A 17,551-nucleotide genomic window follows, 5' to 3' on the forward strand; every position below is an offset into this window, starting at 1 on the left:
TTTTGGGGTTCATTAGGTTTCTGAAATCTGAGGATCCACAACTTTCAACAGTTCTGGAAAACTCAGAGATATCCTCACTCCAAATATACCTGTCTTCCCTTTTCTCTTTTCTGTCCTTCTGTAATGCTAAGCAGACATACGTGAGCCCCTGTAACTAGCGACCATTTCTTTTTATCTCTCTTCCATATTTTTAACTTTTTTGTCTTTTTATGCTGAATCTGGATCTAATTTCTTTATCTTTCAGTTTATCCTTTCTGACTTTTCATTTAGTTATTATTTTTATCCAGCTCACATGCACGTAAAGAGCCAAATAGTTATACAAGGCTTATGACAAAAAAATGTAGTTCCCTGACAATTGTTCCTTATTTTCTGATCCCCAAGAACGTTTAGCCCTTAACCAAATCTTTTAATATTTGCCTCCATAAATCTAAATAATGTGCTTGTGTTGCTACTTCTTGGCTTTTCAGTTTGGGCATGATCTCTTGTATTTGTGCCATGAAAGATGTGGATTTAGCTCTCTTCCCTCTTGCTACTCACACGTAACCCCCCTCCCAACACACACATGTCCTGTTCCCAGACATCAGATGTACTTGGTTGGATCAGTAGTATTCACTTTTTATGACTATGAAAACACTACTCACTGCTGAGCCTTGATTAATTTTCTTCCTGCACTTCTTTACCTTTTCCCTTGAGTCAATACTCAGTTTTCTAATGTACCTAACACTAACTTAACCCTTAACTCTCCTCCGCTTGTGTAACTGTTCTCTCAACGTGCTCCAACACACTAGGTACTCAGTGAATTGGTCTGGAGGAAGCCTTTCCTGCAGCCGTCACCGCCCTGCTCTTGGGTGGTTGGTTTCCAGGCCTGCTGCACAGTTCTCTTGGACCCTCCCTCCAGCATCAGGCCCAGGGTTCCCTTTGCTTCTTCCTCAGGTTTGAGCCCCTGGCTCCTGGATTCCATTATCTTCCTCATTCGATTCACTGCATCATTTTGGTGCAGCACGTCCTCCAGTAGCTTCCCGAGCAAGAGTGATGGGAGAGAATGTTTTCAGACCGTATATGTCTAAAGATGTCGTGGTCTGTTCTCTCACTGACATGATCATTTTGGATGGACAATGGGATTTCCACCTTCAACTAGTGGAATTTTCCTTTAAAATTTTGAAGGCTTTGCTGCATTTTCTTCTAGATTCCAGTATTGCTATGAACTTTTTTCTTGCCCTTTGTATGAAACCTATTTTATTCTTTCTAGAACCTTGTGGGAGCTTCTCTTTGCGCCCCGTGCTCTGAAATTTGGTGAGAGGTGTCTTGTTCTGGCCATTTGGCAGTCCCTTTCACTCTGGGAACCCATGCCCCTTAGCGCTGGGAAATGTTCTTGACTTACTTTCTCCCCTTCATTCTTAAAATTCTGTCTTTCTGGAACCCTTATTTTTTACATAAGTGTTGGACCCTCTGATGCTCCTCTACATTCTTCTTTCTCCTATTGTTTTCTACTTTTTTGTATGTGTGTTCTGTTTTCTTATCTTCTGTTAAGTTTTTCATCCCTGTGATTACTTTTTTATTTTACATAATGTATCTTTTGTACTCTGAGTGTTTTTTAGCATTGTGTTCTTGTTTCCTGGATACAATAACTTTTCTTAATCTTTCCAAGGCTATTGATACCCCCTTGTCCCCCGCCCCCTTTTCTTTTCCCTTCAGAGTCTGTTTCTTTAGGCCTCTGTCTTTCATATTGGATGAGTCCCTAAAATGTCTGCAGATCTTGGCCTGCCACTCTGCTCATGGTTAAGAGCAAGGCAGAAGGGAGGGGGCTCTTGGTACGTTGGTGGGAGCTTGCTCCCTGTGGCTCCACCGTAGGGTGATCTTACCAAGCCACTTATCGGGGGATCTCAACGTCAGACTCTCTATATTTTCTCTTGGGCTAGTGGGTCCTCAGAGAAGGCCTTTCCAATCTCCTGCTAGAATTCTAAGGGCTGAGTGGAAAAACCTGGGGGTCTCAGATTCACCTTTCCCCCCTTTTGTTCTTTAGAATACCCCAGTCCTCAATTGTTTTACCCCAGAGAGTAATTTCAGTCTCTTGCCATGGTGGTGGAGGAGCAGTCAGGTACTGGAAGGGAAGGAGCCTGGGGACACCCTACCTCCTAAATAGAATTTCAGCCACCTTCACCCCACTTCAGAGCAGCCTGGTACCTGCCACCCATTCGTGCCTTCAGAGCTGCTTCTCCACTCTCTCTTGCTAGCTCAGGTTTCAGAGTTCTTGAATCTGCTGTCCATTAACTCTCTCCCCTCTGTTTTCCAGCCTCCGAATCTTCTGTAATTGTCTCCGCTCCCTTCTGTCCATCCTAGTGGTCAGGAAAAACTCTCACATTTTCCCCTTGCTCTCTGCCTGTGGCTCAGACAGTGCTGTGTCTCCACGCTCTCCTTCTGTGAAGTAGATTTGTGGGGAGGTGGCCTTTCAAGGATTCACACTTTATATGGGTTTTTTTTGATCCAACTCCCACCTTCTGTAGCTCAGACTTTGTCTCCTGTCTCCTGCAGGAGTGGCCCATTTGATCCCTAGGACCTGCAGAGGGCCCAGGACAACACTTGGCAGCTACAGAGCTCACCTGTCTGGCTTCACAGTTCCTTATCTCTTCACATCTGACAATCTCCTTTACTCTCCTCTTGGTTTGACATGCATTTTGACACATTATTTAAAAATATTAAAATAATAAATGTTAAAAAAATAATAATAATGTTAAAAGAATTGTGTTCAGGAACTCTGTAACAGGAAGGTTTCTGCAAACATCCAGTCCACCACAGAGCCAGACGCAGAGGCCCTCCTGCATTCGTTCAGCACTCTGTCAGAGGCACCCGCTATGTGGGAAGCACGCCAGGCCTTCCCTCAGCAACCCTGCGAGCCCGGGAGGTCAGGTGCCAGGGCTTCCTGCCTCCAGACGCTGACTGATAACCTGGATCAGATAACGTGGGGGGCCAGAAGCAGAGCTGATGTTAGACCTGCATTTGAAGCTCTTTTCAATGAATCACGCTCTCGGAAGAGAACGCCGTGGGTCTTCTCTAGTCACAGGCTGAGGCCGTGGAGTGGCTGATGAGCCTCCCGAAGGCTCTCGAGGGCGCAGGTTACAAGCAGGATGTTTTACATGAATTTTTACAGGAGTTGAGGAAAGTGTCTTGCCCCCGCCCATACTGAAAAGGTGTAAACCGCAGGCCTATCAGGGCCTCTGTCGCACAGCACAAGAGCAGGCTCCTACGAGAGCATGTAAAGCGGTTCACAGTCATAAACGCTGAGAGGTCTTCAAGGGAAACGCAGCAGAGAAGGTGCTCGGCACTGCCCTTGAACTGCCGGGCACTGCCCGTCTGGCTCCAGGATCCCAGGGGCAGGTGCTGGAACAGGGTCTGCTCAGCACGCTGTCCTGTGGACTCTGCTCGTGGACGATATGTATTATCACAGTGTGACAGCAGTCGTGTCACACCCGTGTTTCTGACCCAGTCATGCCTCCTTTCTCCACCACTGACATGGAATGAAAGTGACACAAAGCCTGGGCCAGGGTCCACCTCTAGGTCCCTTCGTTTTTTTCTCGTAGGCGAGGTCTGGCCGAGAGGTGAACTCACTTTCAGCCGGGTTGGGATGGTTGTTGGGAAAGTGGCTCTTTGCTCACCAGCTTACAGTGTTCCTGGGAGAAGGGCGGCGGGCATTAGGGGCAGGAGACAGTGGACGCCAGCGGACACTGTCCAGGAAATTGTTTACTCTGCACATGCCTATTTTATGAAACCAATGGTTTTTAACGAGTCTCTCTCTCCTGTGTTGGTCACTAGAAAGCATCATCCCAGTGGATCTAATTTTCACATAAAGAGGAGAATCGCGTAACTAAAAGTTGTGTTGACTTGGCGTGTGACCAGCTCTCTCCCTGTAGGTGTGTGCACACTTGTTTTTAACTACTCGCAGCGGTGCCTTTGACACACTGTGTTGTTTTATTCACAGGTACTGTGATTGCTTTGCAAGCGGGGACTTTTGCAACAAGTGCAATTGTAATAATTGTTGCAACAATTTACATCATGACATGGAACGGTTTGAGGCCATTAAGGTAACAAATTTCCATTAAATACACACATTCTGAAAGCATTTAAAAGTGCAGGGGATATTCACAAAACGATCTCGTCAGATTTCTAATTTCAGTATTGGGAAAACCCAAAGTGTTGAAGAGTATACATTAAATAGGACTGTATGCCTGAAGGTGGCGGTATTGACCATGACCGGGGCTGTTGTGAGAGTGGTGGCTGGAGAAAAGACCTTTATTCTCCACCAGCACGGGAGGGCTTCATGGGGGCAGCAGGGTCCCAGAAGGGTGTGGTTTAAGAGCATGGAAGTATCCACGTTGTCTTTTTTTTTAACCACTTCACTGAAATACAGTTGACCTGTAAAAAGCTGTACGTTTAATGTATACAACTCAGTGAGTTCGGGGTTAAGTATACACACGTGAAATCACAACCATGAAGGCCATAAACATATCCACCACCCCCCAAAGCTGCCTCCCTCCTTAGCAGAAAGGCAGCCCTCTGCTTGGAGCAAAGTGGGTACCCAAGAACAAATTTAAGGGTGTTCAGTAAAGATGAAAGGCTGCTCAAGTCACTGGAAGCAGCAACTGAAAAGGACAACTCAGGGTGTCACACAGTGATCAGATACAATGTCTAACAGTTAGAAAAACTCACTTAAATGCAGTTCGGTAGACAGTCTTTTGGGGAGGGGATAAAGTCTTCCATACAGAAAAGCCTGTGAGTACATTTGATCCATTTCCTTGGAAACTGGCAATACCTTCTACTTCCATGGGCATCAGTGACTCTGCCTTATTTTGGCTAGATCTTTCCCAATTCTGTCTTCAAAAGAGTTAGTTACTGAAAGATACCTAGCCATCACTTTTTCAGGTGACTGAAGGAAGTGGGAGCATTAGTGTTCCTAACAAAATAGTCATTGCACGTCCACGTTTTTAGAGGGCACCCCTTCCCAGAAGAGCTACTCAGCGGTGTGAGAAGGGCTCTTTTTCATCCAGCTTTGGTCAAGAGATATTACCTGCGGGAGCCACAAAATACTCCTCCACACCTCGGTGGGAGTTTTGTAGTAGTTCTTCAGCACAGTTGCCTTCTACCACATTGTCGGATCTCAGGTACAGACATCTGTCCTCCAGAACTGACTCTTTGGGCTCCACCCGGTCCGTGTCCACGGCGCGGAGCCGGTCGGCGAAGGCGATGGCTTTCTCCAGCCGTGCCACGGCCTCTTGGCTGCCGAAGTCCACAAGCGCTAGCCGCTCCAGGTGCTCGATCAGCTCAGCCGTGACCCGGCGGCTTCCCTGAGGATCGGCCTCGGAGGTGAAGCCCCGGCACCCGCCCGCCAACGCCCGAAGGCCCAGACACACTGCCCGCGTCCACATTTCTCTCCTTCTCGGCCTCTGTAGAGCGTCCTCCTCCACGTTGCCTTGATTTGAGGTTTAGAAATTCGGATTGTGTTATGCAGCAGATAAGCCTGAGTTCAAAGAGTGTAGTCTGAAAAGGCGAGATGGTCCACTGTGTGAAGAAAGCTGGGTGAAAGCTCTCGGGCATCGTTACTTAGACTGATTTTTATTCTCCTTGGCTTCCCGGTGAAGGGAGAATCTAGGGGCAGACGGCACCTTGGAGAGCCCCGCAGGCCACCTGCTAAAGGCTAAATGCATTAGGGGCAGTTTTCATCCCTTCCCGTGGGCACAAAAGATTACCAGAGAAGGGAGCACAGCCCACCTGTTCGGGCCACGGCTTGGTGTCCTCTCACTTACCCAGGGAAACTGAGGGCCATCCCCTGTGGACTTGAGGCTCTCCTACTGTGCCATGGTTGGTCTGTTTATTTTTTCTAAAATACTTTAACTTGCCTCTTGAATTATAGATAAATCAGTTGAAAATATCAATTTTGATACAGGCAGATCCACAGCTTCAATTGCATCTAAGCTTCAGTATAGTAGCCTTTTCTTCAGGGGTAAAGGATACTGTCTGCAATTAAAAGTATAAAAAGTTCTATTTGAAAAGTGTTGGGGGACTTCCCTGGTGGCGCAGTGGTTAAGAATCCACCTGCTAATGCAGGGAACACGGGTTCGAGCCCTGGTCCGGGAAGATCCCACATGCCACGGAACAACTAAGCCCATGCACCACAACTACTGAGCCTGCACTCTAGAGCCCACAAGCCACAGCTACTGAAGCCCATGCGCCTAGAGCCTGTGCTCTGCAACAAGGGAAAGCCCGTGCACAACAATGAAGACCCAATGCAGCCAAAAATAAATAAATAAATTTATTTTTTAAAAAAAGTGTTGGAATTCTCATGCATTGCTGGTAGGGATGTAAATTGGTACCAGCACTTTGGAAAATTGTTTGGCAATAGTTACTAAAACTAAACCTTTGTATGTGCTGTGATCCAGCAGTTCATTCCTAAAAACAGAGCCCCTAGAAATGAGTGTACATGTCTACCAGAGGCTTGTGCAAAAATGTTCACAGCAGGGCTTCCCTGGTGGCGCAGTGGTTGAGAGTCCGCGTGCCTATGCAGGGGACACCGGTTTGTGCCCCGGTCCGGGAGGATCCCGCGTGCCGCGGAGCGGCTGAGCCAGTGAGCCATGGCCGCTGAGCCTGCGCGTCCGGAGCCTGTGCTCCTCAACGGGAGAGGCCGCAACAGTGAGAGGCCCGCGTACTGCAAAAAAAAAAAAAAAAATGTTCACAGCAGTTTTATTCATAATAGTCCCAAACTGGAAACAATCCGTGTGTTCAGTGGTAGAATGAATAGATCTGTCGGGGTGTATCATCTAACAGGTGACACACATCAATGAAAAACAAAGACCCACAGCTCTGCGCCACAGCCCGGAGAATCTCACACGGCGCTGGCGAAAGAAGCCAGCTGGAAAAGAACACACACCAAATGGTTCCACTTAGATGAAGTTCCAGAACAGGCAAAATTAAAGCAATCCCAGTCAGAATAGAGGTTCCCTCAGGGGTGTGTTAATGGGGAGGAGTCATGAGGGACCTCGGCATGGGTGGGCTGGACTGTCCTCTGACCTGGTCTGGGTGGGGGTCGCACGGGGCTCACACATGCTCAGATTCGTCACGTCCACCATCCCTCGGGCTGCAGTAAAAAGTGAAAGCACACAAACAGCAGCCTCACTGCAAAGGCACTTCTGCAGCGAAGGGGACCTCCAGGGCTCTGGTGCCGACGGATCCCCGCTGCTCACCTGTGAGGGGAGAGGGAGGACGGGGGCTGCCGCTGTGCCTTCCGCGTTGCTCCAGCACAGCGTTATAAAGAGCACGGCCTCACCTTGTCATTGAAAATAGTCTAGATAGGTAGCAGACAGGTAGAAGAGTCAAACAGACAAAGCACGATAAAAAGCCGAGCGTGATGTATGCCAAAGGCACCTGGTGGTTGAGACCCGGGGCTGGACGTGAGCACAGGTACAGGAACCGGACTCCATCACTTGGTCGCTGTCATCTGACCTCTCGGTGCCTCAGTTTCTTCATCCGGCAGACAGCAAGAACAGTGGTAGTGTTTCCTCCACAAGGTTGCTGTGAGGATTAAATGAGAGATCGCGTATAAGTCACACAGAAAGTGGAACACAGTGCACGTTTAGCAAACGTGAGCTGGTATCAGAGTACCACGATCCCAACTATCTCAGGAAAAAAAGTACAAGAGATGCAGGAAGGAAATATGTCCACATGGACACAATGATTTTCATCACATCTTTACTGTCCATAAATTTTCTACCTTTAAGTGTTCAAATGAATTAAAATGAAATGGGGGGGTGATGCACTTCCTCAACGATGTGAGGAGATGAGGCACACTGCTCGTCGGGCAAGCCAGGTACTTTGCACTGAACATTATTTTTAAATAATAAAATATATCTTGATGGAGTTTTGCATTTTCTGTCTTAGGCATGTCTTGATAGAAATCCGGAAGCTTTCCAACAAAAAATTGGGAAAGGACAATTGGGAGACGTTAAGCCTCGACACAGCAAAGGATGTAATTGCAAGAAGTCAGGCTGCCTTAAGAATTACTGTGAATGCTTTGAGGTCAGTCAGCAATTCCTAAGTATTATTTTTAAAAACCAGCTAAATATATGGCCTAAGTAACTTTGTGGTTAAAAAATCTTCAATTTAAAGGGAGAAATATAATTTAATTTCTTCCTTCCAGGGCTTCTAAAAGGGCACCCACCAATCTACCTTAATTTCTCAAATGTGAATTACGCCTTACGAATCAAGTAAATGAGCTCAGGCCTCCTTTGGGAGCATGTTGTCTCCCCCGAGCCCGCCCTGACTGTCCAGCAGAGGGTGCCCAGTGCCAGGGCCTTGCCCGCCCTGCAGCTGCTGACCAGGGGCTGGAGCTCCCCTCAGTGGCCAGCACCTGGTGGCTCCCAGAGGCGGGCCTTTTCCTTGCTGAGCAGGGCGGAGACGCTCTGGGTGGGGTAGTGGGGGCAGCCTTGTCCTCAGGTGAGCATTCACCTGGGTGCTCTGAGCAGGCAGCTCCCAAGCAGCTCGTCTGGCTGCCGAGACAGTGTGTCAGCCCACTTTCCTCTGCCGGGCAGTGGCCCACGCAAAGTGCTGATGTCCTGTAGCGTCTGGCATTACAACAGACTAGCAATCTCGAAAAACCTCCTATTCAAAACACCCAGAGGTGCAGAATAAAACACACCCCATTAGATGCATGTCTGAGCTGGAAAGGACAGACGGAAACCCCCAGGAGCTGAAACTAAGAGGAAACTGGAAACCAGAGTGTCACAGGGCCAGCCTTCTGACTGCCCCCAGGCCAGGCCTGAGCAAGGGGTTGGTCCCCAGCCCTGAGTGTCACACAACTGTGTGACAAGAAACAAAGTCCACCCACAAGGAAGCAGGAAGGGCCTCCCCCTAGAATGCCCACCGCAGGCCCGGCCTCGGGTGGGTTTCATGTTCTACCCACTCGCACGTTCTCTGCAACAGCAGAGCCAGCACGACACCCTCGGTGCTGAAGGAGAAGGGTGGTCGGGCTGGAGTGCTATAACCGGCTGAGGCAGGCTTCGATTAGAACAAGGGTCAGATGGAGCCTTCGCTGTGCTCCACTGGACGAGCGAGAGACCCCACTCTCTGCTCGGGGCTCACACCCACACCCGCCCACTGGCCCTCGGGGGCCCCTCCCCACCTCTCTTCACATCACAGTCACCTGCCCCTCTTCACTTCTGCCTTTCTTTGGTATGAAAATCGCAGATTACATACGTGCGTGCACACACAGATATAAACAGTTATTTAAGATCCAAATAGAATTTGTTGGTTTTTGATGAATGGTAGGACAACCTAATTTTATTGAAGCATTTTACATTACCAGGCCAAAATTATGTGTTCTTCTATTTGCAAATGCATCGATTGCAAAAACTATGAAGAAAGCCCAGAACGAAAAACACTAATGAACATGCCAAACTATATGGAAATCGGAGGTTTTGAAGGCGGCCATCATTTGTCAACAACTAAATTTTCAGGACTACCAAAATTCAGAAAAGATAGGTAGGTACTCTGAACTAACCCTCCTAATAGGGGAATTCAAGGTTATTTTGAGAGGAGAGTTGGAAATTCCCTGGCAGTCCAGTGGTTAGAGCTCCGCGCTTTCACTGCCGGGGCCCGGTTTCAATCCCTGGCCGGGGAACTAAGATCCCCCCATAAGCCGTGCAGCGCGGCTAAAAAAAAGATAAAATTTGAGAGGAGAGTTAAAACAGTTTACACACTGGAAAGAAAGCGTGTTTGTCTGTAGGTGGGGGACAAGGGATGGGGAAGGAAGACGCCAGTTTCTTTCTCTGTCTTGACCAACCCTAGATCACACACTGTTAGCTCAGAGGAGCGCCTGCTGTCGAATTCGCTTGGTCCTATTTGTCCTCTTAGCTTGACCTTTTTGTCCTGACCGCCTGAGTTACCCCTGGTTTCGTACGAGAGCAGAAGGTCCCTACAGGACCTCAGGAGGCAAGGGCATGATCTCTAGGCAGCAAACACCCGAACCACTCTTTACCACAGGAAGTGACGGCAGAGAGATGTTCTCGGTGTGTGCTGTATTCCTTACTAAAGTGATTATGGAGTCCACTTTAGTTGGATATCTTCCCATTTAATTATTTTGAGGTCATATTATACTCCTAGCAGGTCTCAAAGATTGAGTAATAATTTTATTATATATTGGACTAGATTCATCCATTTTAAAAAGTTTCTTTGAGTTCTCTGTGATGGGTCATGTCATGATAAAGTACTGGATATCATTAATTAATTGATAACATGTAGAAAAGCCAAGTTCATGCTTATTTGGTTAGAGACATCAGAAATACTCATCACTGTGACCTGCAGAGGTCGTCATTGGTAAAAATGTACTGAAACATGGCTGCATCTTCTGTGAAATTATATGTGAAAACATTGCCTGACATGGGGATGTTGTGTGTCCGATGGAATGTGATAGGGGCTCCATACTCCATACGTTGGAGTCTGGTCTCAAAATGTTAAGACTCTTGACCTGAGGACAGCCCTGTTCTTTCATCTTCAACAAAAGTCATTGTGTATTGCCTTTATAGAGAGATTTTAACCAATCCCAACGTCTATATTTTCATAATCCAATACTTTTTAATACTTTATAGTTTTCCTAAATTTTTTCAGTTTGAGCACGACTTGGGCAACTATCTAGCTAAGCCACAGTTGCCCCTTGAGCCCAGTGGGGAGAGTGGCTGGTCCCGTACAACGGAATCTCTTCAGGGATCCAGGGGGCATTCCGAGGCAAGGCCATGCTGACAGCACGCCCCCTAGGAGGCGAGTCCTCAGAGCCATCGTGTGTCTGTAGCGCAAGTGCCGCTGGGAGGAGGGGCCGGTGCCCTGGGTAGCTGTCCTACTGCCGCTTTCCTCAGGTAGACTTGTGCACAGAGCTTAGAGCAAGGCTGCATGGCTTGCCTTAGCTAAGATTCCTGCTGCTTCGACCGCTGCCCAGCCCATGGGCTTGATACTGCAGCCCAGGTCTCTGGGCTCCTTAGTGGATCTCAGTTTGAGAAAATTTAGGATCTGCCGTGAGAGGGACGTCTAGGAGCTGACAGATTCACCTGGCCTCTGTATTCTTCTTCTAAGAGCAATCCTTTATGTCATGACAGGTAATATAGCTTCCAGTGTTAGGAAGACATTAGATTTTACCGGTGACATTCTTACAATGCTTTGACAAACACGTCTCCTTGAATACGAAAGGTATTTAAAAACAGTGGAGTGACTGAACGTGGCCTTTAACTGGTCTGCTTCTGACAGGCAGTCATCCTCATGCATCTCCTGGGAGGTGGTGGAAGCCACGTGCGCCTGCCTGCTGGCTCAGGGCGAAGAGGCCGAGAAGGAGCACTGCTCTGAGAGCTTGGCAGAGCAGATGATCTTAGAGGAATTCGGGAGATGCTTGTCGCAGATTCTCCATATTGAGTTTAAATCCAAAGGGTTGAAAATTGAGTCAAGTACAACGTGGTGAAATGTGCATGCATGTAGATTTTGTCTCCATATTCTGCAGGAAAACTCGTTTAGAAAAGTTGTTTTAAGGACCAAGAGGCCAGGTCTGCACCAACAGCTTCATCGTTAAAATCAAGCTTTCCCTCTGCATCAGGGCACCAAGGGGTTACTCAGAGTCTCTGAGGGATTTGGCGATTAAAACCCTCCCTCCGTTTTTGAGGAGGTGCATGACATAACTGCTGTTGTCTGGACCCGAGGAGAGAGCATGTGTTCCTGTGATCCCGGGAGAATTGTCTGCACTAACACTGAGTCATGGAGGGTGGAAGCAGGCCCTGGAGAGAAGTAGAAGTCCATTCCTATTGACTTCACCCTCTCCCGGGAATTTCTTCCTCTGGCGGGTTCTCTGCATAAAAAGCCATAATGATTTTCCCCTAAATTGTTTAGAAACAAATTCTCCAGATAGGCTGCTAAGATACAACTTAAAATCTGTAGAGAACTACTGAATACCCTGGAGAATTTCTGAGTGTAGATGTTTCCCCAGAGTCACAGGAATTACCAGTCTCCTCTAGGGCCACAGTGAAATGCAGACAGCAGGGTTGGTTTGGTCAGTAGCATTTTGAGTTGTGGGACTGAAAGTTATCTAGTTTCTTATGTGTTTCCATTTAAATTGTGGAAAAGCTCTATTATCCAATTAACTTCTCCATAATTACTGTTATAATATTATTATTGTTTGTAAAGTAACTAGTTTGCAGAAATCAGCAGGTAAGATAAGTTATTAAGTTGACTCTCTTTTGGTTCTATTGTAAAAGAAAAGAGGAATAAAATTTTGGCATGTCTTCCATTGTTGTAATTAACTTAATAGTTATGTTTCTGTGTTCGTTAATAGTATTGGCCCCTTGGAGAATGTTTAGAAAGCTCATTTACAAACACACCACTAAAAGAAGTGGGGTCATAGGGCCTGGCCACTAGGCACACCAGTAAGCCAGGAGCCAAGGAGCGAGCTGATGATTTGTAGAGTTGTGTTTGGAACAGCCTAGCTCTGATGGGGAGCCAAAGCGGGGAAAAGAAATTCTTAATTCTTCTCTGTTTCAACGCCTTTGTGACCCCTTGGGATCTGGGTTCTGTGGCAGAAAGCCGGAGGTAGAGACAAGCATTGTAGGATGGCGGAGTTCTCCGTGAGCAGTGTTCCCTGTTGCTCTGCGTGCTTTCAGTCCCATCAACATCTCGAGACAGAGCAGGGAGGGGACGCTGTGGAGGAGCCCACCTAGCCCACTTTACCCTTGGGGGCTGGAAGGGGACTTGGAAATGGGGGGCTTTGTGACTCCTTCTGGGAGGGCTGCCCTCCTTTCCATGTCCCTCTTGGCAGTGCTGCCAACTGCAATATCTGCCGACCACATATAATTTAGAATTTTCTAGTAGCCATATATGAGAAAAGTAAAAAAGGAACAGGTGAAATCAGTTTAATAATCTTTTATTTAACCTCATATATCCCCAACACTATCATTTCAACATATAATCAAAATAAAAATGATTGAGACAGTTCACATTCTTTGCATGTACCGAGTATTTGAAATCCAGTGTGTATTTTACACTTCTAGCACATTCCAATTTGCATCAGGCACATTGTAAGTGCCCAGGAGCTGCACGGTGCAGGTGTGGAGGGAGGGGAAGGGAACAGTGTCCTCCAGGACTACTTTGAGGCAAACAGCTGCCTAGAAAGACCCTGCAACTAGGTACAGCCCCCTGCAGAGGCCGGAGGCAGCCCTGACCAGCAAGTGAGCAGCAATCCTTAGGGCAATGACCCCGGCATTTCAGGGGAGTCCGCCTGGAACCTGGGCTCCTGTGAGCTAAGGGACCTTTGGTGCTGCCTGAGGATACTCGGGCTGTGGCCAGGTACACTGAGCTGAAGCCTGAAAGTTAGGGAAAGGGCATCTGGAAAGGCATGACCCCTGCAGGGATTCTCAGTGGAGAGAATTTATTAAGTCAGTACAACTTGTAGAAAATTTAGTATGAGAAGTAAAAGCCAAAGTAGAGTTGTGAATAAAGCCACTCTAATGCCCAGAGTTAAAGTTACATAGGATGACTAAAAAAACATAAAAGCACGTCTTTTTGTTTCTGAGAGAGAAGTAATGCTATTTTAAAACCATATAAAAATAAAAATAGTATGTCCTTATTTCTGGGTGTGGCTGTGCAAATTTAACCACCTTGTCATCTTTCTACCTTCTGTGTACTAAATGACATGGGCCACCTTTGTGATTAGGTTAGATTATCTGCTGGGTTTTTGTTTTTCCAGAAATGCAGTTTAGCTTACGTCTTATCTTTTCAAGAATCCGAGAAAAAGTCATTTAAACAAAAATGACACACGCTAAAAGAGAACTATTTCTCTACTCACACTTCCGACACCAAATGCGTGGTGTTTTAAGTTTTTTCCAACACCAACCAATTCTCCAACTCTCAGGTGTCCTGTAATTGAACTGAATTGAATTCAGACTCCACAGGATTAAGGCCTCAGTCCCACAAGACTGCCCCCACTGCAGACACCAATCACACGTAGTGGGTCCCAGGTTACCCCCACTTCTGTCTGACTTCACTACAAACCTGAAGCTCCCATGACCCCTCCTCGGGTTAGATAATTTGTTATAACAGCTCACAGAACTCAGGAAGACACTTTACTTACCATTACTGGTTTATTATCAAGGGTATAAATGAACAGATGAAAAGGTACATAGGGCGAGGTCCAGAAGGGTGCTGAGCACAGGAGTTTCTGTCCCTTGGAGCTGGAGTGCACCACCTTCCTGGCACATGGCTGTGCTCACCAACCTGGAAGCTCTCCACACCCTGTAGTTTAGGGATTTTTACTGAGGCTTCATCATGCAGATTAACTCAATCTCCAGCTCCTCTCCCCTCCCTGGGGGATGGGGACGTGGCTGCAAATTACAAGCTTCTAATAATGGTTTGGTCTTTCTGGAGACCAGCTCCCATTCTGAAGCTATCCAGGAGCCCACCAAGAGTCACCTCCGTGGAACAAACGACATTCCTACCACCTAGGATATTCCAAGGAATTCAGGTGCTCTGTGTAAGATGCTCCTACCACCCCTATCATTCAGGAAATTACAGGAGTTTTAGGAACTCTATGTCGGGGGCAGAGACCAAATATATATTTATGTTGCACATGCTGAAAATCTTCTTTCCTATCAGTTAACCACAAGCTTATACACAATACAGAAAATGTGGGAGCAAGCAAACCATCCTTAAGAGACAAGCTTCTATTGGCTGCAATATATCAGCAGGAGCCTACTTGTAACCCTCATCGTGGCTCTGAAGACCTTTATCCCTTTTATTAAACCCTGCACCAATACCTAAAATTCTGCCAGGGATTGTCTAGTTTCAGTGGGGTGAAGCTTTTAAAACCACAATAGACAAATTATTGTAAGAAGTAAATATACTTGTTTAAGGAATTGAAGGTGGAATTTTCATCCAAGATAAAAATGATGGGAGAAGTTAGAGAATCTAAGAGAACAGCAGTTTGAGGAAAGGATAAGGACAACTGGAGGGGAAAGGCACAGCTCATTCTGCAGGTGAAGCTCTCTTTATGAAGGTCGTGGGCCCAGGTGGGCAGAAGTGAGCACTGGGTGGTGTCAATGTTTTGGATTTTGGCCACTTTGATAGGTGTGTGGCCGTATCTCGTTGTTGTTTTAATTTGCAATTTCCTAAGGACAAAAGATCTAAAGTATCTTTTCATGTGCTTACTTACCACCTGTGTATTTTCTTTAGTGAGGTATCTGTCCAGGTCTTTAGCCCCTTTGTAACTGGGCTGCTCATTTTCTCACTGTTGAGTTTTAAGAGTTCTCTGTATATTTTGGATAATAGTCCTTAATCAGATGTGTCTTTTACAAATATTTTCTCCCAGTCTGTGGCTTATCTTCTCGGTCCCTCAACAGTGACTTTTGCAGAACAGTTTTTAATTTTCATGAAGTCCAGCTCGCCAGTCGTTTCTTTTATAGATCACAATCTTCTAGGAGTTCTGCATTTTACAGTTATGTCTGTGATCCACTTTGAGTTCATTTTTATGAAGAGTATAAGGTCTACGTCTAGATTCATTTTTCTGCATGTGGATGTCCAGTTGTTCTGGCACCATTTGCTGAAAAGACATTCTTTCCTCTATTGTATTACCTTTGCCCCTTTGCCAAAGGTCAGTTGACCGTATTTATGTGGGTATGCTTCTGGGCTCTCTATTGTGGTCCAGTGACCTATTTGTTAATTTTTCCACCAAGACCACACTGTCCTGATTACTGTAGCTTTATAGTAAGTCTTGAGGTTGGATAGTGTCAGTCAAACTTTGTTCTTCTCCTTCAATATTGTGTTGGCTATTCCAGGTTTTTTGCCTCTCCATATAACTTTAGAATCAGTTTTTTGACATTTACAAAATAACTTGCTGAGATTTTGATTGGGATTGTGTTGATTCTATAGATCAAGTTGTGAAGAACTGGCACCTTGGAAATACTGAGTCTTCCTCTCCATGAACATGGAATATCTCTTCAATTATTTAGTTCTTCTCTGATTTCTTTCATCAGAGTTTGTAGAGTTTTTAAAATAAATTTATTTATTTTTGGCTGCGTTGGGTCTTCCTTGCTGCACGTGGGCTTTCTCTAGTTGCAGCAAGCAGGGGATACTCTTCGTTGCAGTGTGCAGGCTTCTCACTATGGTGGCTTCTCCTGTTGCAGAGCACAGGCTCTAGGTGCACAGGCTTCAGCAGTTGTGGCGCACGGGCTTAGTTGCTCCGCAGCAAGTGGGGTCTTCCCGGACCAGGGCTTGAACCTGTGTCCCCTGCATTGGGAGGCAGATTCTTAACCACTGCGCCACCAGGGAAGTCCCTGTAGTTTTCCTCATATAGATCTTGTACATATTTTGTTAGATTTATACCTAAGTATTTTAACATAAATGGTATTGTGTTTTTAATTTCAAATTCCACTTGTTCGCTAGTGTTGTATAGGAAAGTGATTGACTTTTATATATTAACCTTGTATCCTGCAACCTTACTATAATTGCTTTTTCTTTTTTTTTTTTTTTTTGCGGTACGCGGGCCTCTCACTGTTGTGGCCTCTCCCGTTGCGAAGCATAGTCTCCGGACGCGCAGGCTCAGTGGCCATGGCTCACGGGCCCAGCTGCTCCGCGGCATGTGGGATCCTTCCGAACCAGGACACGAACCCGCGTCCCCTGCATTGGCAGGTGGACTCTCAACCACTGTGCCACCAGGGAAGCCCCTATAATTGCTTTTACATTCCAGGATTTTTGGGGGCTGATTTTCAGATTTTTAACACAGACAATCATGTCATCTGTGAACAAAGAAAGTTTTATTTCTTCCTTCTCAGCCTGTATAATTTTGATTTCCTTGTCTTCTCACATTAGCTAGAACTTCCAGTATCATGTTGAAAAGCAGTGATGGGGGACATCCTTGCCTTGTTCCTGATCTCAGTGGGAAAGTTTCTAGTTTCTCGCCATTCAATATGATGTAAGCTTTAGTTTTTACTGTAGGTACTCTTCATCAGTTGTAGATATTCTTTATCTATTCATACTTTGCTGAAGGTTTTTTATCACCTCTGGGTGTTGGATTTTGTCACATGCTTTTTCTGCATCTACTGATGTGCTCCTGTGATTTTTCTCCCTTAGCCTGTTGATGTGATGGGTTACATTAATTGACTTTTGAATGTTGAACCAGACTTGCTTACTTAGGTTAAATCCCACTTAGTTGTGGTGTATAATTCTTTTTATACATTATTGGATTTGATTTGCTAATATTTTGTTAAGAATTTTGGCATTTATGTCCATAAGAGATATTGATCTGTAATTTTCATGTAGTTCCTTTGTCTGGTCTTAGTATTAGGGTAATGTTGCCCTCATAGAGTGAGTTAGGAAGTAGTCCCTCTGCTTCTGCGTCCTGGAAGACATTGTAAAGAATTGGAATAATTTTTTCCTTACATGTTTGGTAGAATTCACCAGGGAACATACGAGGGCCTTAAAAAATATTTTAAGTAGCTTTTAAAAAAGTTAAACATTTCATTTTGAGATAATTGTAGATTTATCT

The 17,551-nt window shown here is 46.0% G+C and overlaps 1 protein-coding gene and 1 pseudogene across 1 annotated transcript in view; one reads left to right on the forward strand and one right to left on the reverse strand.

Moving 5' to 3' along the window:
• TESMIN (testis expressed metallothionein like protein) overlaps window positions 1–4,324 on the forward strand; it is a 30,813-nt gene extending 26,489 nt beyond the window's left edge. Inside the window, exon 4 of the mRNA XM_067751715.1 lies at window positions 3,977–4,324. Within this exon, the coding sequence (XP_067607816.1) occupies window positions 3,977–4,097 (121 nt within the window). The 3' untranslated portion in view covers window positions 4,098–4,324. The remainder of the gene's footprint in view (window positions 1–3,976) is intronic.
• Window positions 4,325–4,829: 505 nt separating this feature from the next.
• On the reverse strand, window positions 4,830–5,431 carry LOC137231201 (glutamyl-tRNA(Gln) amidotransferase subunit C, mitochondrial pseudogene; annotated as a pseudogene).
• Window positions 5,432–17,551: the final 12,120 nt, after the last annotated feature.

The sequence above is a fragment of the Pseudorca crassidens genome, chromosome 9, assembly GCF_039906515.1.
Source record: "Pseudorca crassidens isolate mPseCra1 chromosome 9, mPseCra1.hap1, whole genome shotgun sequence".
NCBI lineage: Eukaryota > Metazoa > Chordata > Mammalia > Artiodactyla > Delphinidae > Pseudorca > Pseudorca crassidens.